The sequence below is a fragment of the Hyposmocoma kahamanoa genome, unplaced genomic scaffold (assembly GCF_003589595.1).
Source record: "Hyposmocoma kahamanoa isolate Upper Pololo Valley unplaced genomic scaffold, ASM358959v1 202, whole genome shotgun sequence".
Classification (NCBI taxonomy): Eukaryota; Metazoa; Arthropoda; class Insecta; order Lepidoptera; family Cosmopterigidae; genus Hyposmocoma; species Hyposmocoma kahamanoa.
In genome coordinates, this window is record NW_020653726.1 from 14884034 (window position 1) to 14909488 (window position 25455).

At 37.3% G+C, this 25455-nt stretch overlaps 1 protein-coding gene across 1 annotated transcript in view; it reads right to left on the reverse strand.

The window, feature by feature from the left end:
• LOC113227219 (dnaJ homolog subfamily C member 10-like) overlaps window positions 1–25455 on the reverse strand; it is a 62506-nt gene that overhangs the window by 1710 nt on the left and 35341 nt on the right. Inside the window, exons 10-20 of the mRNA XM_026460116.1 lie at window positions 25271–25366; window positions 23359–23556; window positions 21401–21604; window positions 20207–20333; window positions 8649–8840; window positions 8024–8136; window positions 6109–6274; window positions 5105–5247; window positions 3275–3399; window positions 1275–1409; window positions 168–255 (exon numbers count right to left, since the gene is read on the reverse strand). Coding sequence (XP_026315901.1) covers window positions 168–255; window positions 1275–1409; window positions 3275–3399; window positions 5105–5247; window positions 6109–6274; window positions 8024–8136; window positions 8649–8840; window positions 20207–20333; window positions 21401–21604; window positions 23359–23556; window positions 25271–25366 — 1587 coding nt within the window. The remainder of the gene's footprint in view (window positions 1–167; window positions 256–1274; window positions 1410–3274; window positions 3400–5104; window positions 5248–6108; window positions 6275–8023; window positions 8137–8648; window positions 8841–20206; window positions 20334–21400; window positions 21605–23358; window positions 23557–25270; window positions 25367–25455) is intronic.

Consider the following 25455-nt stretch of genomic DNA (forward strand, 5'->3'; position numbering starts at 1 on the left):
AATTAATGTTTAGTTCTTATTTATTGAAATTTAAACGTTACTATTTTATATTTTCCCTTTTTTGTGTAACATAAATGTACCACCGGTATGTGTAATTCACGCGATATTGATGGCAAGTTAACTGAAATATTTAAGGTAATTATAACAAATTTTATGTAGATACTTACAATGCCTACTATAGCGAAGTCCGCATACATTTCATAGCATCGGTAACATCTGGGAGAATGGAAGTACACCAGCCAAGGTTTCTTATCACTGAAAAAGGAAAATTTGCGAATTTAGAAACAGTGTCATAAAGTTACTGGGACAGTTGTAGCTAGAGAGCGCGATACTAAAATGTATACAAAATAATTTGTAAATTCAGGTGTTACTTTGCGGAAATCAATGTTAATAAAAATGGAACTAAATTAATAATAATATCGCCCACGCTCAACATAATCATTTATTATTATGAATTATTATTATTTTTTACAATAATAAGTGACAGGACAAACAAGTCGTGCGCCTGGTGTTAAGCGACAAGAATGGCCATTGCAGTTGCATTGTCCCTCGGAGCTTTAAATCGCAAACATCTGGTGGACACTGCCACTGCGCCTGTCACCCTGAGACATTAGTCGACAAGTCCCATGTGACTTTAATTTCACCAGCACCCTTTACTGCTTGGCGGCAGAAATAGGTAAGGTAGCAGTACTTGCCTGGAACTTTGATATTGCTTGACGGTTAAATCTTATAATTGGATATTATAAAAACACAATACAGTTTTTATGCATACAAAATATTACTTTTCCTAGTCACCGCTAGGGGCGCTGCACAATTTGTCATACAAAACTGTCAAATATTAAACCCTGTCGCTAGCGTTATTAGATTGAGAATATCAGCAGGGCGTTGTACTTTATAGTACTAGCTAAGTTACTAATCTTAAAGTATTTTCCTTTCTGCTATTGTAATTTTGATTTATTTGGAATATTGATAATGTAAAAATGCAATGCAAATAAAAAGATAACCCAGGGGGTATAAAAAAATGACATAATGAAAGATTTGTATAGACATATCGCTACTTCGGGAAAGGGCGTAAAATTTTATCAATTGTTTTTTGATAAAACAATTTTATCAAAAATAAGCTGCGGATGTGCTCGAGTTTAATGTTCAAACTCATACGATTCCGTTTAGTCAAAGAATTGCTTTTGCTAAAAAATGATATGAACCAATGTAAACTTTCTAGTTTGGCTTTTACACCTTTTCTTCCCCGAAGTATCGATATGGTCTTAAATTACCTCTTTGGGTGTAACTCTTCAGCGATAACATGTTTGCTGAATGAGTTCCAATTGAGTTTAGTGACGGAGTCGTCGATATATTCCAGCGCCCACTCCAACATGTAAGGTGCTTGTTGCAGGTGTTGCAGGCTTACTCTGCGAGAAATAACCACTAAATAAAAAAAACTTGTATGTGTTATTCTACACTTTGTAAAGTCTAACAGAGAGGACTAAGGAGCTTCTAACAATTATTCTGATTATCAATATTTAATGAATAACATATCCTGAAGGTATTTTTTTCAACTAAATTAACATTTAATTTCTACTCCATCTTTGGAGATATTTCTGCTATCATAGAAATGTTCAATTTCAATATTAACTAAGTAGATTATGTTGTAACAATTGATATTTTGCTAATTGTAGTGTATGATGACGTTCCAAGAGATGATGAAATAAATAAGGTAGGGTAAATCGTAAATAGAATCAGTAATAATTTTCCATTTTTTAAGGTCTGGTAACGATGTAAAACTGTCTGTCCATTCACTATTCCACCTTCAAACAAGGCTGAAAGCGCGCGTACCGCTAATGGTACCGCTTGGAATGTAACCAGGAGAGTGTAGTAGTCTCCGCAGCCTCCACACATCTTGCTTAGCGAGTTTAAAGTTCACAATTCAAAAGGGTAAAGAAATAGTGGTAACAAATCATATTATTCCCGTTTTATTAATATTTGTGATCTTTATATATAATGTTTATCGCACAAGAGATTTTTGGTTAACTGGTAAACGGTTCAAAAAACTAACGAGAAGACGTGTTCGCTGCCGCGATCGGGCAAAAGAAAAAAAAAAGGGCGTGACTATGGAACGAAACAAAATCAGAATGGCGCGGCAAAGGAATTAAAGAACGATTCAAAATTTAAAAACGAGTGGCCAGAAACCGGAGAAAAGGCGATAAAAAGACGATGTAAGAAGGTCACATCTCATCACAGGCTCCAACAAAAAATAAATAAAAACAATCACTGTTGGCTACCTGCATCGTACCATTCTCCGCCGTATCATTGTTTTTGGTCATTAATGATCAACTTCAACTTTTGCATCTATGGCTCCATCGTTTTGAGCGACGATTTCGCCAACGTCAGGGTTGAAAGACTAATAAAGACTCAGTGCGATGGTGTATTAATTGCCGGTTATTAAAATAGTTGCCTTTTCATATTTTGGGTAATGCCGCCGATATTAAGAGAATCTTGTCCTGTAGAAACGTGCTGTTAGGGCAATTTACAATTTGGGCCCCATAGGGTCTTTGAGGAATCTTAGAATAATAACGATAGTTTCATATCAAACGAACTGTCACAAGTGAGGCAAAAATCAAATTCATGTAGGCTAGTTTTAGTAGTAGGTTCATTTTCGGTTTTAGTGAATATTTATTTAAAAATACAAGTTGAAACGCGTTACTTCCGTGTGGAATGTGATGTTAGTATCTATTTTAGGTTTGTCTGACGTATTTTTACACTCAATAACCGCACATTTCGTCATTTTTAGCTAAAATTATTGATCTGTTCGCTGTGCAAGTTGACCTTGAGCACTGACGGCCCGCCCGCTCGTGTAGGCCCTTTGGGAGCGCTTCAATTTGCCTCACTTAGCGTGTGCGGACTAGGTTTCTATGCGTTATTATTCTAAGTGAGGGATAAGTTTAAAGAGATTAACATTCTTACACTAGCGTCACAGTACCTTTATGGAAATGTAATTTATATTAAGAGGAATAGAGTTTGTACCCTTCAAAATAACAAAAAATTGAATGCGAGTTACGTAAATGAGAAAACCGAGTTTAATTTTAATGTCATCATATAAAGCAAATTCACAAGCAGGAAAATAGTATCAAGCTTGTTTTTGTCCACCGATAACATGGTCAAATTGGGATCGTAAACTTACTTGTGGGCTTAAACTGTAAATCATCCCTTTTTAGTTTGTTACTGCAAGGGTCATATTTAACTAAAAGGCTTTTAAAAAATATCAGCAATATTTTACGTGTAGTGTTGTCCAGAGCCAAGCAGGTACAAGCGCGCGGTGGGTGAGCGTACGTTGGTACAGAACCCGCTGCTTTGGCGCCCGCACTGCATCGCGCCTACCCGAATGAACTCTAGCGGACGTAGCTGAGAATATCACAATAGTAATTTATGTGACTGTTACATAATGAAAGGCATTAAAACATCTCACGAGTGTTTTAATGCCTAATTATGTACAGTTGCATACACTGCTTCATTTACACACATATTATAAGCTCTCTGTGATGTGTTCAGGAACCGCATGTTACGACAGGCGAAATGGCGGCAAATAAAAACTTTTCTCACACATGTCACACAACCGTAGTTTCCATTTTTAATTCATAGTCGTAGTAAAATCGGACCCAACTATCATATCGATCGATATCAAGTAACGTGTGAAATTGTCAAAATTGTTTGCTATTGACATTTCATTTCAAATAAAAGTTCATCTCGACTGATATTAGAATTGAGGTCAAATCAAATTGTTTTGTTTTTCAGAGATATTCGAAATTTTAAATGTAATAATAACATCGAATTCGATTCGAGTTATTAGGAAGCTCAGACTATTTCCATCCTCTAAGAAGCAATAATAACATTTCCACAGATAAAAAATTTGTTCTAACAAAATAGTTTACCTTTATGCTAGTCGTAATTTGCGGTTTTTGAACACATTATAGAGAGTTTATGATATGTGTATAGATAACAGTATTTTATGCAAACGTTGCATATCAAGGGTCTTAAAGTGTCGTGTTTATGCCATGTGGCTTTTTTGAGTGGCCTAAGTAATATATATGAGATTTTAAGACATAATTATGTAGTGACTGCATACAATACTTTTTCGTCAATTAAAATAATGAAACACAACAAAATTATTGTTAACAATTCACAATACTAACTCAAACGAAAGCCAAACAAATGCCACAAAACAAAAAGCCAAAGAGATAAGTAGAATAGAGTGTTCGTGATTGGCCAAGTAACGCATATATTTTAACCAATCAGGAGACAGTTGAGCGTTGAGTAGCGTCATATTTGATCTTTCAATTAACAAAAATAATGACGTTCTTTTTTGAAACTCATTAAAGTTCTGTGTATAAAAATAAATCTTTCAGTTCAGTAGCGAGTACCATAGACAATAGCATTTTGTTTCAGAACCAAAAAGAGCGCCTTTGTGATATTGTTTTTGAAATTATAATTGACAGTTAAATTACGGAGTAGAAAAGTTATTTTAGACGGGATAATTGCGTTAGGTACAATTAAAGATACCTTGATCTTGTTTCAGTTTCTACTCAGAAGTAATTAGCATTGAACGTAACGATCAGTGATGGCCAATAACTAATAATGCAACAGAAGAGGCATTTTGCGTTGCTTCTGTTTCTGCTACTAACTTCTGTAACTGCGAAAGTTCGCCTCTATTTTTCATATCTGTTTCCGTTTATGTATCCCCACCTTTTATAACGTTCGCGATGGTTCAGGTGCGCGGATTGCTTGATGGGGCGGGCGAGCATTTTTTTAGCAGTTTTGTTTTGCGTTAAGTGCAATTATGAAACCAAAAACAAGCTCTGTTTGGAATTATTTCTTTGAAATCATTAGGGTCTCGAAGGGTCCCTTCGAGAATTATCCACCTGGATATACATACATATTTATAGGCGATTAAGTCTCGATTTTTTTTAAATCAAATAATGTGTAAAAAAATCGTATAATAGGACCGATTTAAAAATGTTTGATACCCGCGAAGGAACCAAAGTCGTAGGTAAAAAAAAGAGTAATAACAAGTAAGATCAAATGACTAAAAGGAAATTAGTTTTTCTCAAACCTTTCTAGCCACTATCCTCCACTCATGCATCAGCACATCGCACAGATGCCCACATTGCGCGGGCAAGAACGCCACCAGCCACGTGTGGTCCCGGCTCGATGGATCCATTATTTCTAGGATTTGCTGGTCGTTTAGTTCCATATCTAAAACCACATGTAAGATACATAAAAGTTTTAAGCACGATAAAATAGCTTATTCCCGACTGGCGATAAATGGGAAAAAAATCCCATATCGACTGTGAACTGGCAACCGGTACTATCTCAATTTTGACAACTTTACAAGATGAAGGAATAATCATTTATATAGCATCTGGTTTATTAAATAAAAATACGTAGTGTACATACATACATGAGTAATAAAAATATTTAAAGACTACATAATTATGTTTATTTAATAAACCAGATGGTATATAAATGACGCAAACAATTTATTTCTTCATTCTGTAGTTGTCAAAATTGAGATAGTACCGGTTGCCAGTTCACAGTGGATATTACCAGGTGGTGACAAACGGAATAAAAAACCTCAATTATTGTCAGTGGTGATTTCTACTGGCGACAAGTGAGGAAAAAAATCCCATATGTTACCGGGTGGTGACAAACGGAATAAAAAACTTCAGTTGTTGCCAGTGGTGATTACCACTGGCGACAAATGGGTAAAAAACCCATATGTTATCAAGTGGTAACTGGCAACTAAAATGGAATTTAAGATATCCCAGTAGTTGCCAGTGGCAAAAAAATAAATTTCTTTTTTATAAAAAAATAAAATAAAATTCGAGTTTAACTATTGTTTTACATTTATAGTGTCCAGACTTTCTGAATCATTCGATGGCGGCAATAAACAAACATTAATCGCGATTTTCCATTCCATTGTCATGCACTCCATATTTTTTTACAGAGGTCGTTTTTTTAGTACTCTGTACTGGGATTGTTCATCTTCTTAGAGGCAAATCAGTAATGGGATGTACAGCAGGTTGATGCTGATTTTACTAAGTAAAATATTCTTACCTGTACTATCCATGAGAAGGTCAATGAACTGTATGAGATCCTCTTCAGAAATCCGACTATTGTAAAAGGACCGTTTGCGGCCATGTTGTACGAGTATGGAGGGCTGGTTAGGAGCCAATTGACGGCAGTGTGTGTCCGTCGCCGACGTGCATGTCATTATTCCGAACTGAAAGGCGGTCAAAATCAAGTACTCTTTATTTCACTACCTAATCTTTATAACTCTACCGCTCATTCGTAAGGCAGATTCCTATGAGAAGAAGGAGAAGAAGCTCTAGGGGAAGGGGAAGGGGAAGAAACTCTAGGGGTCGCTCTTTGTATATTATATTTGATAGGTACATTTAACACTACGATATATAATTTAAACATTTTAGATCGAGACTACCTGCAAGAGCTAAATGGGTCACTACCACTGATTTTTGTCATCCAAATACGCAGAAACTGTATAATAATAACCTTTAGTATAAACTTTTTGTTTCACTATAGTTGTACACCTCGTAAATGGCAAATTTTTGGATGAATTTTGAAGGAATAAAATCCTAGTACAGAGCGTTTAAAAGAGAATGATATACAATTAAGCATGTAAAATCAACCTTCAGGTCAAATATGTTAAAACAAACGACGATAGAAGTTACCGTCTTTTATCAGAGTGTGTGAGTTTTAGCATTCAAAACATCTAAATTCCAAAATATGGACTTAAGGTTAAGGGACCATAAGTCCATATTTTGGAATTTAGGTAAGGACCTCTCACCTACAGAAATATTCTAACAACTTAATCTTGGTTACGCTTACGCAACAAATAGCCGAATTTATGTCATTTGAATGATTTGAACCATCATCGGCATCGGTAGATGTGTTCGTTACTATTTGCACCTACTGTCGTAAGGTATATTTTATCTGTAATTGTATCATTTATTTTGGCACAGTTACAAAATACAAATTGGACGTAGTTAAGCAAAAATGATCCAATCCACAAAATTATCAAAAATGAGTTATATGTTCCTAAAGTTTCCTAAAGCCTAACCTCTTAACATATAAACATAAATAAATATCTCTGGAGTTACGTGAATTTATAAGTTTTGAAAATAAAACAAGAGTGACAAACACTTTTAAACCTCAAACTGCCGTATCTCGAAAGTGACTGGACATGCATTGGATCCTGTTTGTTTAACTACGTCCAATTATATTAATACAAGTAAAACTATTACACTAACAAGAAACAAACAAAGTAGCTTAATAACAACTGCGTACAACATGCAAATAACATTTTGCACTTTAATGAATATGGCTAACTAAGTCAATAGAAATGTGTATATTTTAAATAAAATTACGTCTGTCTGTGATGCGTTCATGTGCTTCATTACAGCCCGGGCTTTATATAATTTTTACAATTAAGTTGGTGCTCTGGTGGAATATATCAAGATCTTTACATAAATCATTATACACCCTGCATAAACGTATGAGAGGGCTGTTATGTGAGACATTATTTTTAGCAGAAGGCACCAAGAAAAAAATGGTTTTTATGTTATAATACTAAGCGATGGGACTAAGTCGTTAAAACTAAAAACAAAGATCCGACAACGCTTGTTGACATAGAAAAATTCGTGCGATCCGTTGGTTCGTTCCGTGGCTTAGTTGTCATAGCGTTTGGGACGGTATGCTAGGAGATGTCGGTTCGAATCCGGCCGGATCGAAGGAATTTTTACTAAGTGTTCGATCATTGTATTAATAATTATATATACAGAGTGTGGAAAAAAAAAGGTTTTTTGTTATATTCTTCATAAAGAATACGTTACAATTATATTGGTCCATTGGCATCGTAGTCGGCCATCCTGTCCTAAAAATCTTAGTAAAAGCTCACCCAGGAATGTCCGTTGAATGTTAGTAAAGTGGCAAATTAGCCAGTGGGTAAACTTACACTGATATTGTCATCAGCGTCGTTGAAATGTATGCTGGCTCTTGTGAATGGCTCGACGATGTGGTCCCACGACAACATGTATGGCACTACTACCAGCACCCACACGCCCATATCTGTAATAACATGTCGTTTTAGAGCCGTTACACGCGGTGACTTTTAGCAGCGATGCAAACGTGCGTTCGTGAAACGCGCGATTGCATCGCTACACTTGCGGTTTATAGGCGATTGCATTGATGCGAACCCGCGACTGCATCGATACGAACGCGGGGCTGCATCGATACAAACGCGCGACTGCATCGATGCAATCGCTTATAAATCACAAGTGTAGTGATGCAATCGCGCGTTTGTATCGATGCAGTCGCGCGTTTGCATCGTCGTGATCGCTCTTAGACTCTAATACACACTTTGTTATCTGGCGGAAGATAACACCATGTAACACGATTTTTGTTTCTGGGTTATCGATATCACTTTTTAATTGGTTCTTTCATAAAAAATATGAATAAACTTTATTTCCCAGCAAAAGCATTGCTTTTGTGGTAAAGACAACGAATAGTTGAAATTTGCACAGTATTAAAAAAACGTAAAAATTTTCGGGTTTCTCTTGTTTAAATGTTTGTTTCGTTACCTCCATCCAGTATCCTCAACAGCTCAGTAGCAGACAGCGAGTGCAGCCGCACCGCTGCTGCTGCCAACTGAATATCACTCGCGCTCCGCAACCGTTGGTATGCTCCTCCAGACTTCAACACCGCCCACGCCGGAGCCTGCTCTACTTGCAGTGATATGCATAGTTGTTCCCATTTATCACAGTCGAGTTCACCTGTAATTATAAAATTTCTTAAATAAATACTTTATACAACAACCTCGTGTTCACAAACGAGAAGCCCAAAACAAATTACAAATACGTAATAGAAAAATTTGATGAGTATTTCTTGCCTATGTCGAATGAGACTATGGACCGTCACTTGTTCTTTAAAAGGAAACTAAAAGAAACCGAGAGTTTTGATGACTACGTCAATGCTCTGCGAACAATGGCAAGAAATTGTAGTTTTGGTGCAGCAATTAAAGATGATATTATTAAAGGATTATGGAAGAAACAGGTCGTGGAAAGATTACTCAAAGAAACAAATTTAGACCTAACTAGAAACAGTTATGATAAAAGATAAAATTATGGATTTTAAGTTGTACACTGGTTCTGGCTGTGATGTAATATACCCCTAAAATACGTAAAGCCGCTGAGGATGCAAGACAAAATTATAAAGAAAGATGGGAATTTGTATAATTATGATGGTTCAAAAATAAAAAGTGTTGGCGTGTTAGCAGTTAAAGGTAAGCTGATAAATAACAAAAATTTACCGATTGAGTTTTATATTATAGACAGTAAAGTAAATGTGTTCCAGTGTTAGGACATGATACAATTTCCGCATTAAATTTATTAGAAAGAAAGTTTCTGAGAAAAATTGAAAATTGTGATTATGACAAAATCATTGATAAACATAAAGATTTGTTTGATGACAGTAAAATAGGAACAATAATAGGTGTACAGTACAAAATAAGAGTGAAGAAAACACAGTAGGCAAAGTGGAACAGTGCCGGGGTGACCCCGTGTCTCTGCATACCTCATTAAAAGAGGAATTAGAAAAGTTAACAAAACCAAATGGTTATTACTACATATATATTTATTATTACTATATAAGTGCCTCCGTGGCCAAACGGTTACCATGCCGGACTGCCACGCAGAGGTCCCAGGTTCGATTCCCGGGCCGGGAGAAATAGTAGTATGGCCTAAAATTATTTCTCTTGTGAGTTTGGGTGTAATTTGTGGTTGTCTATGTGCGTGTCCATGGCACCCGCGACACAGGGTTTCCCTAGTGCGGGGCTATGTTGAGTGTGTGCGTTACTTATTTATTTAATTCTTTATAAAAAAATAAAAATAAAATAAATTGCCTACTCGTACATTTGTTAGTTGTAAAAAAACCCAGTTATTTAACTGGGTTTTTTTACAACTCTGCCACTCCTAGTTACATAAGGTTCATTTCTTAACGGCTGTTCATTATTTACTTTTTCAGAAGGTACAACATTTGTAATACTTTTAAAGTTAACAAAACTTAAGGTGATACAAAAAATAACAGAGCCGACAGACTTTGCAATAAAGCATTGCAAAAATAAGCTATATAATAGTGACAGTAAAAAAAATGATGGGAACATTAGGGAGTGTCTGGACCCTAGTAATTTGAATAAGTGTCTACTCAGAGAACATTTTAAGTTACCTACTTTCGAGGAAGTTTCATGTAGAATGGTAGGTTGTATTTAGTAAGTTGGATGCTTCTACAGCTTTTTTTCATCTGTGTCTAGATCCTGAAAGTGCAAAGCTAACAATATTCATAACACCGTTTGGTAGATACTATTTTAGACGTTTGCCTTATGGTCTGGCATCTGCGCCAGTAATTTTTCATAGACATTATTCAAAAATCTTTCAGAATATAGAAGGTTGCCAAGTGTTTGTGGATGACATTGCAGTGTATGGCAAAAATAAAAAAGAGCATTTCGAGAGACTATTAAATGTTTTTAAGGTAGCCGCTGAGAATGGAGTTAAGTTTAACGTAAAAAAGTGTGAGATAGGGAAGGCAGAAATCCAGTATCTGGGCCATATTTTGTCTAAGTATGGAATAAAGCCAGATCAAAAAAAAATTGAGGCAATTATAAATCTTGAAAAGTCCAAGAATAGTAAAGAGGTTCAGCGTTTATTAGGTATGACCACTTATATGGCAAAATGTATACCATCCTTATTTGAAAAATGTTATCCCTTAAGATTATTAATTAAAAAGTCACAGGAATGGGTGTGGACAGATAAGCAGGAAAATGCTTTTATAGAATTAAAAATATTTTAATTTCGAATCCAGTATTACAGTATTATAAACAAAATTTACCTGTAAAGTTGTCTGTTTCTGCTTCAAAAAATGCAATGGGAGCAATTGTGTTACAAAATAACTTTACAGGTAAGTTTGTGCATCGAAATGACTAATACGCAGCAGATGTATGCGCAAATTGAAAAAGCGATGTTGGCTAGTTTTTGGATGCACAAGATACCATCAGTATGTTTATGGTAAGTTGGTAGAAGTAGAAACAGATCATAGACCGTTAGAATTGATATTTAAGAAACTTTTGTTTGATATTCTACTAAGATTACAACGCATGCGCTTACATTTGCAAAAATATGATATTGTAGTTAAATATAAACCTGGAAAGGACTTACTGTTGGCTGATGCTTTGTCAAGAAATTGTACAAATAGTGATGAAAGTTTGTTAGAGTAGGAAATGGAAGCTCATGTAGGTATGGAAATAACTGCTTTACCTGTTACTAATAATAAGTTACAAATTTTTAAAACAGAGACTGACAAAGACCCGGAATTTATAGAATTAAAAAAATATATTTGATGTGGTTGGCCTGACATTAAGGAAATACCATGTAATTTGAAACATCTATATACTAAATCTATGTTTGAAACCATTCTTTACTTTCAGATAATTTGATATTTAAAAACAATTGTATTGTAGTACCAAAATCCTTAAGATCTGACATGTTAGAAAGAATCCATTATCATCACATGGCTTGTATGTTTTGGCCATTTATGTCTAGGGACATTGAAAACAAGGTATTGACTTGTAGTACATGTATATATAATAAATATTTTGAAGTTTCTAAATAAAAAAATTTAAGCACTGACAAAACAATTGAACATTTTAAATTTATATTTTGTACATTTGGCATACCTGATATTTTGTATACAGATGGAGGAACAAATTTTTGTAGTGCTAAGTTTAAAGAATTTGTTACGAATTGGAATTTTATGCATAAAACAAGCAGTCCTATGTATCCTCAGTCCAATGGACTTGCGGAGCGCTACATACAAACTGTCAAAAATTTATTTCAGACAGCAGATTATGAAGGCAAAGATAAATATTTAGCTTTACTAGAATATAGGAACACCGCTATATCACAAGAATTCGACTGTAAAAGCCCATCAGAATTGCTAATGGGAAGGAAAATTCAAGGGCTTTTACCCGACTTTAAAAAAGTCAGTTCCAAAAATGTTATAGTACAAAATACATTATATAATAATGCTCGTACACAAAAATTTCATTATGATAGACAAACCAAGAAATTGACAGATGACAGAAAAATGGCCAGAAAGTTGTACTGTTAGATTACAAAAACCCTAATTGTTATGCTGAAATAAAATCAAAAGGTGTAAGACCTAATTCGTATAAATTGTTAACTGAGACTGGACAAGAGTTAGAGAGAAATAGAAAATATTTTTGTGCTAGTAAAGAACGCAAATTAGGGGAAGGGATGAAGATAATGACTGTGTTACAAATACTAGAAATTCAAACCTAAAAGATAATGAAAGTATTACAAATGTTGTAACTTCTGAAAAAGTAAACAATGAACAGCCGTTAAGAAATGAACTTTATGTAAGTCGGAGTGGCAGAGTTGTAAAAAAGCCCAGTTATTTGTACGAGTAGGCAATCACCATTTTGTTTTGTATTTTGTTCTACTAAGTTTATAAGTTTCTAAATAAATGTAAGTTTCTAACTAAATGTACGTTTCTGGATAAGAGTAAGCTAGTAAAAATTAAACTTAAGTTTAAAAATTTTGTTGTGAAGTTAAATTCAAGTTCTTGTAAGTTAAAGTTCAGTTTTATTTTAAGTTTGAAAGGAAAGGGGATGTCATGGTGAGATACATCCCTAGTCGATTGTACAGCTCTAGAGTAAGAACATAATTATTGTCTGTGGTTTTCAATATACTTTACTTTTACATCTATGGTCACCGGTGTTTTACTCAACAAATTCCATCCTCTAATTACTTGTTTAATACAAGGCCAGACAGACAAATGAATTTTTGAAGGTGAACAACTTGGACCTTATGAGCCATCTAGCGTACAGTCCCGACCTGGCACCTTGTGACTTTAATTTATTTCCAAAAATTAAGAACTGAAAAAAAGAGGCTGTCGAAGGGTACGAAAAATATGTTTCAGAGCTTGTCACGGAGGAGTGGCATAAATGTTTTCAAAATTGGTTCATTCGTATGAAAAAGTGCATTAATGCTAACGGAGAATATTTTGAGAAACAATAAACTCATTTCTGACCATTTATGGTATTTTTTTCTTATTCATTCCTGAAACTTATAGTGCGCCATACGTAAAACGTGGACAAGGTAACTAGGAAAAAAAAAACTGTGAAAGATGTATATGAGAGAGTAAAGAGTTGTGTGGTTGTATAATAATTGTAGATGAATGTGTGTTTTGCTTAGAGGTGTGTGTGGCAGTGACAAGGCGTTCGTGTAACTCGATTTTCACCGGCTTGCCTAAAATTTTCCACGTATCACCACATATTACATTTTGTGCAAAATTTTTTGTGTATAAGTTAACTAGTGAAATGAAGTATACTAGTACCTTGTGTGCTAATAAATTGTGTTTAAGTGTCGCCAAGGCGCCACTTTTTCTTAAGGAAATTGATTTTTGTTTTGCTCCGGCTCTTTTAAATTTTCTCGCCTCGCCTCTGGTATGTGGGTATGTAGTAAGTGAGTGGAGTGTATGCGTGGTTTATATATAACTATGGAATATAAAGTATTTACTTGATGTCGGTCCGTAAATGTAGTTAACACCACCCAGAAGACTGAATAATAATGTGCCAGGCAACCTAACCAATTATCTAGTCTCGTACTAGGGAGGGCCCTGTACTACGAGTACCAGAGCATTCGAATTCATTCTCAACAACACCTAGACCAGAATCAATATTGAAATGGCAATTTTTCAAATTGGTTTTAACGGGAATTCAACCTGGGACCACCTAATCTGTACATCGGTGGCTTAACGGTTCGCACGGTGGGGATTTTTGTGACGATGTGTCCTCCTTCCATCGTCAGCCCACCTTTATCACCTTTTATCTGATTCCTGGCTACTTTTTTTTCAAATTTTGAATAGTTTTTTCTGTTCTTTCTTTTTGTTTTCTGCTCAATCACTGTAGCGAGCAGTGCTGCTCGCCTAATTTTGAAACCTAAATCATGTGCTAATTTTAACGCCAATTTACCCTAGTAATTGTATAACTCGGCCCTTTCGGGCTTTTTCTTTTGACTTTACTTATGGAATAAATGTATGTGGGGAGAAGTATCCTACTTTATTGCCGTGATACTGGTCACGGCACATTAGCGGCTGCCTCCGTGGCCGAACGGTTACCATGCCGGACTGCCACACAGAAGTACCAGGTTCGATTCCCGGGCCGGGAGAAATATTTGTAAGGCCTACATTTATTTCTTTCGTGAGTTTGGGTGTAATTTGTGGTTGTCTATGTGTGTCCATGGCACCCGCGACACAGGGTTTTCCTAGTGCGGGTATAGCCCCGCACTAGGATACATAGAACATAGGTTGAGTGTGTGCGTTATTATTATTACTGGACGAGGAGGTTCCGGGTTCGATTCCCGGTAAGACCAATTTGGGAAGTGAATTTTTCTTGATTGGTTCTGGCCTGGGTGTTCTGGGAAGTGCTCCAGAGTGAATTCCGTTGCTCTGTGTTTAACTTGATGTGCTGTTGACGTACAATGCATGTGTATGTAGTAATTCTTTCATCGTATCAAGCGTTTTATTGGTTTGAATTGTATCACGTCATTTCTCAGTTTTGTTATAGTCATTAGTGGTTAACGGTGTTTGTGACACAATCATTACATACATACTGTAAGAAATGTAGTTATAAGTTTTAATTGTTTTTATTGCTCGTTGACCCAAATAAATTAAAAAAAATATCATTGCCTATGTAGATTATACAATCACAAATAAAACATCCGCTTTAAAACGCCAGTAGTTCCAAATAGCAACGGAAACTTCTACAATCCTGATATGTATATTGCAATAGATACTTAAAATAATATAATACTCGTTATCTTTTATGTAGTGTCACATTGAGTTTGAACTTGTAGCGAAAAGCCGACTTTCATATGTTATATTCGTATACAGCTTTTTTGTAGTTGTGATAAGTAATGATATTAAATTGCTTAATTTTTTAAATAAATTTCTTTAGATAAAAGTGACAATTTAGATATAAATTAACAGCAATTGGGACCAGGGTTCAAAGTGATCATTATCATTAATAATTATCACGATCATTATCTTGGTGTTTGTAAAATTAATTGGAACAAAAAGCTATTTCTAGCAATGTCATGCCATGTGTTTGTGCCAGACGTATTCAAATGTATTAAAAAAAGAAGTCACAAACCAAATCGTTTTCCCAAAAGACCTTCGTGTTTATTTAGTTTTCACACTGTTCGTCATATTTAAAAAATTAGACAAAACTATGAATAAGCATGGGTAATTGTAATAATTATTAATACAAACATTGAACACTTAGAAGAAAATCCTTCGATCCGGCCTGATTCGAACCGACGTCTCCTAGCAAACCGTGCCAGACGCTATGCCAACTAAGCCACGGAACGAACCAGCGGACCTCACGAATTTTTCTATGTGCTTGTTGTCGGATCTTTGTTTATGGTTTTAACAACTTATTTCGCCGTAGCGACTGACACGGTTAGCTCGCTGGTGTTCGATCTTTGTATTAATAATTATAACAAGCTAGTGGCGTCATTTCACAAAACAAAAATTGTATATCACGATGTTGAAACCTCCTGGTATTCAATAAAAACTTATCTTGATAATTATCAAAGAAAATAAACATCTTGATAACTCCGAACCCTGCATTTTACTTCATTAACAATTTATACACCTGTAAATGAAACAACTTCGGCTATTTAATAGCTAATACTAATATTCAGCCGATAGAATATTTATCGACTGCAAATACTAGCTGCTTTTAAAGCGAGAAAGACTTCTACGCAACGAATTGTCATTTTACTTCGTCTTGAAAAAAAAACAGATTATAATCATTGACTTACAATTATATGGACGTCGGGTCCGCGCTAAAAAGTGTCCGCACTTGTAAGGCGCTAAAATCGTATACAGAGCGCGACACTCCGCTTTAGTCTTCATTTGTTCTACTGACAGCGCGATACTGCGATGACATTACAATTTAAATTTCGAATAGGTTGACTTGGGAAATTTTTTTCGTGGTTTTTGTATTAGACCCGTCGTCCATTTATTTGTAAGTCAATGATTATAATCGATAAAAGCAACAATTTGTTTCTGTAATAGTCTGTGTACGTTGTCTGTTGTAGATTTTCCTCTTCTCTGAATTCTATCGAAATACACCGGTCAAATTTTGAGTAAATATATATTATACGCGATACGCGCCTTTTACCAATGCTACATACGCGGATATGCACTATCCCCGACAATAAGTTGACAAGTCCCATGTGCCTGTAAATTCACCAGCACTCTTACCCTTCTAAACCGGAAGGCAGTAAGGCATTACTTCTAGGCGGCAAAAATAGGTAAGGTGGAAGTACTGACAGTACGGTACGGTATTTTACGGGATATATCACAGGGAGCGTGCGATGGCATTACACGATTTAATTCCGCCTTCCCCTTTCCATCATCGAGGGACTAGACGTCGTCTATATTCCACTCATATACATATAGTGAATATTCCAAAGCAAGAAGTGTTATGCTTCCACATTCATATGGCGAACAGCTACGGAGTGGAATTCCCTGCTTGCAGACTTGTTGCTGGAACTTTATAACTTGGATCTTTTCAAGGCGAGAGTGAATAGGCATTATTTAGGTGTGCATGCTCCATCGTCGACCTCATCGTCACTTTCGATCAGGTGAGATGGAGGTCTAATGCGCACTTAGATTTATACAAAAGTATAAAAAAACTTCTCTGGACAGACTCTTTCACAAGGAGCTCAATTTATTTTTTAATAATATCGAGTGACGGGACGATCAAGTCGTGCGCCTGATGGTAAGCGACACGCCTGTCCATAACAGTTGCAGTGCCACTCAGCTCTTTAAATCGTAAAAATCTGAGGCACACTGCCACTGCGCCCGTCACCCTGGACATTAGTTGACAAGTCCCATGTGCCTGTAATTTCACCAGCACTCTTACCCTTTAAAACCGGAACACAGTAATGCTGACATTACTGCTTAGTGGCAGAAATAGATAAGGTGGCAGTACTGCCCTGGATGAACGCTTTCACAACGAGCTCAACTGCTACAAAATAACACTATAAAGAGGAAGAAGAAGTAGGTATAACTGAAAATGCCTAGTAACTCTGACCTTAAACTGTACACGGGCTGATCCGGGGTCAGAACCTGAATTTAGAAGAGCGCTATGCTTGCACAGGTTACAGTGACTTCCCCGCATAACCAAGAGGTTGTTAGGGAGGGTCACTATAATCAAAACCATGTTTTTTTTATATATATACTAGACACACGCTTGGCCACAATCTCACCTGATGTTAAGCGACGATGGGACGCGTTTGCCTAAAAAATGTTCACTCTAGCCTTGAATAGCCCCAAATTGTACTTTTCGGGAAATACAGATGCCGGTAGATTCCTTTGCCGTACGCATCAGAAAGGAGGAAGCAAAGCGCTTAGTGCGAATAGGTGGAATATCAACGACATAAGAATGGAGTGCTCCGGACCTTCTAGTCGACCGAAGGAGGAACGGTGAGGGCGGAACCAAATTGAAAAGTTCCTGCGCACACTCCCCGAAATGTATCCGATAGAAAACCGACAAGCAGGCTACTTTTCTGCGATGATCAAGATTTTGGAGCTTCGACTCCACAAGAGGATTATTGTTAATAAGTCTCTTTGCTTTACGCTCCACCGAGTCCAAGGCAGCTAACTGGTATTGGGCAGAGCCGTCCCAAAGGTGGGAGCAGTACTCCATACAGGATCGAACTTGTGCTTTATATAGATTTAAAAGCTGTTCAGGTGTCAAGTACCGCTTGACCTTGAAAAGTATGCCTAGTTTTCTGGCAGCAGTTTTTGCCAAGCACTCGATGTATCGCCCAAAGTTGAGGTTGGATGATAAGTCCAGTCCAAGGAGCTCAAGGTGGTCCCTTATCGGCACGACGACACCTCGGAAAGTCGGAGTAAGGTGTAGGGGACTCCGTTTTAATGAGAAAAGACACGCCTGTGTTTTAGCCGCATTAAACCTGACCCTGTTAGCATCTCCCCAGTCGGAAGCAGCTTTCAGACTCAGGTTCAACCGGGTGACCATCGCCTCTCGCTTACACCGGATCTCTTCACTGTTGTCTCGGGCGTCTGGCACATAAATCACCGCCACTGTGCTGTCGTCTGCGTACCCAAAGATACCGGGCATCAGCAGCAGGTCGTTGATATGCAGCAAGAATAGAGTGGCGGAGAGGACAGATCCCTGAGGTACACCGGCATTTATACCATGAGGAGCAGACGAGTAACCATCTACAACTACACGGATTGACCTATCCTTCAGAAAATCGCCTATCCATGTGCAAAAGCCAACAGGAATTCCGTAAGCTGGAAGCTTGTTTAACAGGCTATCATGCCAAACCCTATCAAAGGCCTTTGATATGTCGAGAGACACGGCAAGCGATTCACCGCGTTTCTCGACAACCTCGCTCCATAAATGTGTGGCGTACGCAAGAAGATCCCCAGTAGATCGTCCACGGCGAAAACCATATTGTCGATCACTGAGGAGATCGTTATCTTCGAGGTATCCAAGGAGACGGCTGTTCAATACGCGCTCCATAGTCTTACAGAGTATGGAGGTGATTGCGATAGGTCGATAATTAGATGGGTGACTACCTTTCTTAGGTACAGGCTGTACATTTGCAAGCTTCCAGGATTTCGGGACTTGTCCAGAACTCATAGAGAGGCGATACAGGCGAGTCAACACCGGAGACAACTCGGGTGCACAGTTCCGCAGGACAATCGCTGGGACTCCGTCAGGGCCACTGGCTTTGTTGACGTCTAATTTGCGTAAAGCTTTCAACACCTCTTTTTGACGGATAGTGATTTCGGGCATTTCCGAGTCACATCGAGGTAGTGTAGGTGGTGTTTGCAAAGTAGCGTCAAGACGGGAGTTGGAAGCAAAAAGAGAAACAAAAAGATTTGCTTTCTCTTCAGCGGTATGAGCCAGCGATCCGTCATCTCTCATTAAAGGCGGAAGGGATGACCTGCAGAAATTCGCTTCGACCGATTTAGCGAGTGACCAGAATGCTTTACTCCCTGATGGGTATGAAGCTAACCTGACCCCAATACGACTAATATGGCCGAAGCGAGCTTTCCGTATCGCTTTTTTGCTTTATTTTATTTTTTTATTATTTATTAAAGGCTTTCTTCAGACGTAGGGTTTCCGGTGCTTTGCGATCTCGAGCATCAGCCCAAGCCTGGTACGCAGATTGCCTTAGCGTTTCCGCAGAAGCACACTCAGCGTTAAACCAAGGGCGAGCTTTGCCGCTGGAGGAGACTTCGAAATACGGAATAAAGTATTCCATAGCCCGAATAATCACCTCAGAGACGGCAGACGCGCAGCACGTCGGATCGTCAGAAGAGAAGCACAGCTGCCGCCAGGGATAAGATGCAAAGAAATGCCGCATCGCATCCCAATCAGCTGACTTGTATCGCCACATCCTCCTAGTACTTCCCGTACTGAGATCGGGCGGGGAGTAGACAGATACAGATTTCACCAGACAGTGATCGGATGTCCCTAGTGGGGATGAGACCGATACTTGGTAGCGGTCTGGATCGGTTGTCAGCAGAAGATCCAGCCAATTGGCAGTGTGGTCGTCAACGTCCGGTACCCTGGTAGCGCAACTCACCAGCTGGGTGAGGTCTAGTGATAGAGCACATGCCCGCGCCTCTCTTCCAGCGTGGTCGGTTTTTTGGTATGGGAACAACCATTCCTGGTGATGGGCATTAAAGTCCCCCAAAAAGACAAGTTGTGCTTTAGGATACCGTTGTTGGACTGTTTCCGCCGAGCTGCAGAGATGGTTGAACAGCCTAGTCGTCTCCGGGTCTCCAGAATGCGACCGATACACACTGGCGTAGACAATTTGTTCCAGTCCAGTGTCTACCAGAACCCACATTACAGAGAGATCGGGGTCTTCAAGGTCACGGAGACGTTTAGAGCAGATGTCATCACGAGCGTAAACGCAGGTACCATGTTGAAGATACGGCACTGACCTTAAAGGTATTCAAGTTGAATCGTTAGTAAAGTACATAGCCCAGGAAAGTTCGGATTTATACATACCAAAATACATATCGGGATATGTTGCACTCATTTTATGCAACAGCAATCTATCGTCATCCTTCTTTTTTGTAGACAAGTATAGTACCCATGGAGTCACAAAATTTCGACGGAGTTGGTTTCTAATTTTCTGCAAAAGAAATATTATATTTTATCTAGTTCTTAGGTTTTGACATAGAAAATCAAAATAATTTGTTTCGAATCTAAATCGGCACTTTAATGGACTCATGGTCACTGTTTATCGAGATGGTAAATAAATTAGCAAACCATACTCTATTCTGAACTATTGTTGCAAAAGTTTGTTGGTAGGTATATAGATATATTTAATATCGACCAAAACAATAATTAATATTCTTAGTTAAATAATTCCACAAAACCATTCACTTCATTTTTTAAATACGCAAAATGTCACAAGCCGGAAAATAAAATAATAATATACTAGAGAAGCACACACCTTCCCTCGTCTCAAACTAGGGATTTCCCTGTACTATGAGTACCAGTGCAACGGAATTCCCAGAATACCCAGAAAATAACCAGAAAACAGAACCTTCTCATCGCTGTACATAGAGTAAACCGTTGGGATATCGAGGTTGTCAATACAAATTGTCTGAGTCAAATGAGAATTAACTTAGTTTTAATCCAATTCGTACAACGAACTTTGATTTCGAGTCGGCTTATTACTAAGATTGATTATTAATTAAGACTTGTTTAAATATTTGTAAGGAGAAGCTGAATGTGTTGGATATTTATATGTGTAACATGAATTTTTACTATTGTTTTGAAGTGCATTAATTTATTTCGTTCAACAGTCTGTTAATTACTAAGTACTTACAGTACTTTATTTACTTCACAAATGCCGTGCGTGGCTGTCATAGGAATACAAATGTACTCCTATTGCAATGCATATCAACTTTACGCATCTTCACAGTTTCTATTCTGCACCTATGACATAAATAAATAAACAAGCAAGTTTTTAGTATTTACAAAACGAACTTTACCTAAGTTTAAGCAAGCCATTACGAAATTATCTCAAAATTTAAGTTAATTTAAATTAAATTTAGATATTGTTTCGTAATTTTTTGCTTAAACTTAGGCAAATTGTTTAAACTTAAGGAAAGTTCGTTTGTCTTAGTCGAAGTCAAATTTCGTTTTACAAATCTTAGCCTAAACATTGACTTAAACTAGAAACATACTTACCTTCAACTTATCCGGATCTATGTGGTCGACCTTTGGCAATGCTTCTACGATCTCTTTTATTATTTCTTGCTCATTAGTGCTCTGTATTTCTTTGGCAATTGGTAGGAACCTCGGGTAGCTGAATACTATTGTGGTGTATTCATTCTTCGTCAGTTTGGATCGAAGATTGTCATCTTCTACTATCACCAGATGTACTAAACCTTTCTGTAAGAAAAGCATGTCTATGCAAGTTATTGAAGTCTTTTTTGAAGTCGGTTTAAAAACCGACTTCAAAAAAGGAGGAGGTTCTCAATTTGACTGTTTTTTTTTTGTATATGTTACGCGATTACACGGCATTTGTAAACCGATTTTGACGATTCCTTTTTTGTTGTGTACAATCATAATTGGGTGACAAATTTGCAATGTTACATTATGTAGTAGTTCTAAGTATTATTTGTAGTCTGTTATCTGTTGTTGTACTATATGAAATAAAATAAAAAATAATCCTATTTAAGCATAAAATAGAAAAAAGTAATCTGAAATTTGTTGTGAAATCGCAAACATCTGAGGCGCACTGCCACTGCGCCCGTCACCCTGAGACATAAGTTGACAAGTCCCATGTGCCTGTAATTTCACCAGCACCCTCAGCTTTCAAAACCGGATCGCAGTAATGCTGACATTACTGCTTGGCGGCAGAAATAGATAAGGCAGTACTTCCCTGGACGAACTCTATCACAAGGGGCTCCACTGCTACTAAAATACCATAACGTAATACCATAGTGTAATAAAACAAGTGTGGTAACTCCATACAAACGCATCAGCGCGGCTGTACGGACGCAAACATTCGTATAATCTCACGATGCACTCGATGACATCACGATGCGTTGCATAACACTGGTCGTCACATGCGCCTTTCATTATTATGCGAATGTGGGCGTCTGTATATAGCGCGCGGCGGGTCGCGCACACATACAAGCCGCGCTGTTACGTTTGTGTGAAGTTTTTTTTTTTCTATAACATCAAATGACGGGAAGAACAAGTCGTGTGCCTGGTGGTAAGCTACACATCTGTCCATAACAGTTGCAATGCCACTCATTTAAATCACCCTGTGTCACCCTGAGACATAAGTTGACAAGTCACATGTGCCTGTAATTTCACCAGAACCCTTACCCTTCAAAACTGGAATGCAGTAATGCTCATATTACTGTTTGGCGGCAAAAGTAGGTAAGGTGGCAGTACTTCGCTGGACGAACTCTTTCACAAGGAGGTCTGCTAGAGGGAGATATAAAGAGTCTTATTTATCGAGTTCTTATGCTTTCGCAGTTGTTACACACTGGGAATGAAACTATTTATTCTAAATAGCATAAATTTGCCTATTCGAATAAACCGGTGTTCTGTGTCCTTTACAGATCCCATGGTCACCCCCGACTGAGATGGTAAAATTATTAATACATGTAAACGCGATTTAGATCTGACCTACCACCTCTCAAGCTGAGGTCGTGGGTTCAAATCTGGGCAATCTCAGCAAAAATCGCATCTCGTGAGTTTCTCGGAATTTATAACTGGAATTTAATTTGAAATTTACCGTGAGCGTTTCGGTGAAGAAAAACATCTTGATTAAAACCTGCATGTCGAAGAAGATTCACCACTCGGAAAATTCCCCAATCCGCATTAGGCAAACGTGGTGGACTATGGCGTAAACCCTTGCTTGGGAGGAGATCCGCGCCCAGCAGTGGCACGTAAAAATGGGTTGATAATGATTATGAGATCCGAAAAAATAGTTTCATTTCTAAAGACCCGTATTGTCGCAAGCTTTTGAAATTCATCATAGAACTTTGGTGTTTCTATAAAATTTGATATCAGTAACGGAGATTAAAAAGTGTTCGTATACATTTTCATAAATTTAAATTTGTTCTAATTCACTCGTACTAGACATTCTGACTTGGCTGATTGGTTTATACATTATACTTAACACTTACCAAGTGATATCCAATTCTATGAAGTCCATCATTTTCAATTCTATTACTTCCCAGTACATACGCTATGGGTTTATTTGAATTCAATTTCTGCGCGACTGTAGGTATATGTATATGGTTTTTAAGGTACTTCATTATAAATTGATCTAAAGCCTCGAAGACACGGTCGCCGCTGTAGTAGACAAAGCTGCCTTTCTTCCCCTGTATAAATTGACTAATTTGTACAGAGTATTTTGGTTATGTTTTCAATCGAATTGGTATTAAGGTGATCGCACACTTGTCCGTGCCGAACGCGCCGAAAAAATCTAATGTCGGACTTCGTTGTACGAAATCATATGATACTTTGCACACTTATCTGTGCCAAATTGGACGAATTTTCGTTGTAATTCGAAAGGTACCAAAATCCCAGACGAATTCGGATGATGTCATATATCCAAATATCCAGTATGAAGCTTCATTCGCATCACGCGTCTTTTCATTTGGTCAAGTATTGCTTATATTTGGCAGTAATTGTTTCGGACGGATGTCGGACGGAGATCGAGAGTAGACCCTCAGGTTCGGCGCGAACTATACGGACGATGATGCATAATTTCCTGGCACCTTGCCACCTTTGGGTATTTTCTATTAAATTCAGGGGTTTTTTGCCATTTCAAATTATATATTTATATTTTTACTACTATTTATAGTGATGATCGGAGTTCTTTTTTCTTTTTTTTTCTTCCAAAACAGTGTACAGTATAGACATTGTGCGCTTTGACAACACTTAAGAAATAACTAAACACATGTAATCCTTTCGGTGTGGTCGATTCTTTCGGCTACTCCTTATTATAAAATAAAAGAAGTATCGACACGATAAGAAGATTCTTTCAGCTCGGTCGGTTCTTTTAATGTGTGCGATCACCTTTAAGGCATAAACGCGAAAGTAGGCCTAGTAACGTCAATCACTGTGGATTGTTTTATTTGTGTAGGGCACTTTCGCGTCGTAGGATTTGTTTTGTAAGGGTACTCAGTACAACATTCAATCTGCATACATCCTCTAATTGAAATAGCTTTTTATTGCTACGTCATACTTCATTAAATGTAGCATATCTTCCAATTTGTCACAAAACCGTGACAAATTGGAAGATAAATCGAACAATATTAATCATAATTACTTAGTATACATTACGTACATATACACTAAAGTAATTAAAAAGCAATGCTACTACCACTTAAGTGTGCCCGTAGACGACCGCACATGAACTTAACTTAAAATTTATATTAATAATAGTAATGGACTACTAGAGAATCACACCGATGACATGCTCTCAAATTAGAAAATTCCCTGTGCTATGAACACCTCAGCAACAGAATTTACTCCGACAAACTACCCAGAATATTCACAACAGAATTCATTTAGAAAAGTTGGTTTACCCAAATTGGTCCCACCGGGAACCGAATCCAGAACCTCAGGCATTATGCTGATTACAGATTTTTTAAAATATTTTCAGATGGGTTGTACTAAAATATGAATAAGTACTATGTAAAATGCTGCCACGTTGAGATAACACATTTCATCTTTTAATACAGTGGTGTCTTGGGCTTTTTCTATCTATCTGCTTACACCATACGATACGACACACTTTTTCTTTATAAAAATATGTTTAATTACATAAATACTTAGAAGTATCACTTAAACCTAGGCTGTTTCTATAATAAAATCACGAATGACTAAAATCATGGGTTTTTTTGGTGGTGGTGTTTACGACTGTAGTTGCGTACACTGCGCCTGTGTTTTTAATATAGAGAGTGGTAAAATTAATAACATGAAAAAAAATTCAACATAAGCGTAGATATTTTGCACGATTTAACTTCCATTTTTATTGTGACTGGCTTATTATTATTATTATTTGTTAAATTACATTGTCATACTTACATTAGGGTAGAATAGCAGTGTAGGGTAACTCCCAATCCTCATTGAGTAATAGCAAAAAGAATTATGATATACACAGTTCACTGCACCTACTTTGACCTGAAATAAAAGCACATTATCACTGCAAGTGCACTCACTCAAGTGTGTGTGTGTGTGTGTGTGTGTGTGTGTGTGTGTGTGTGTGTGTG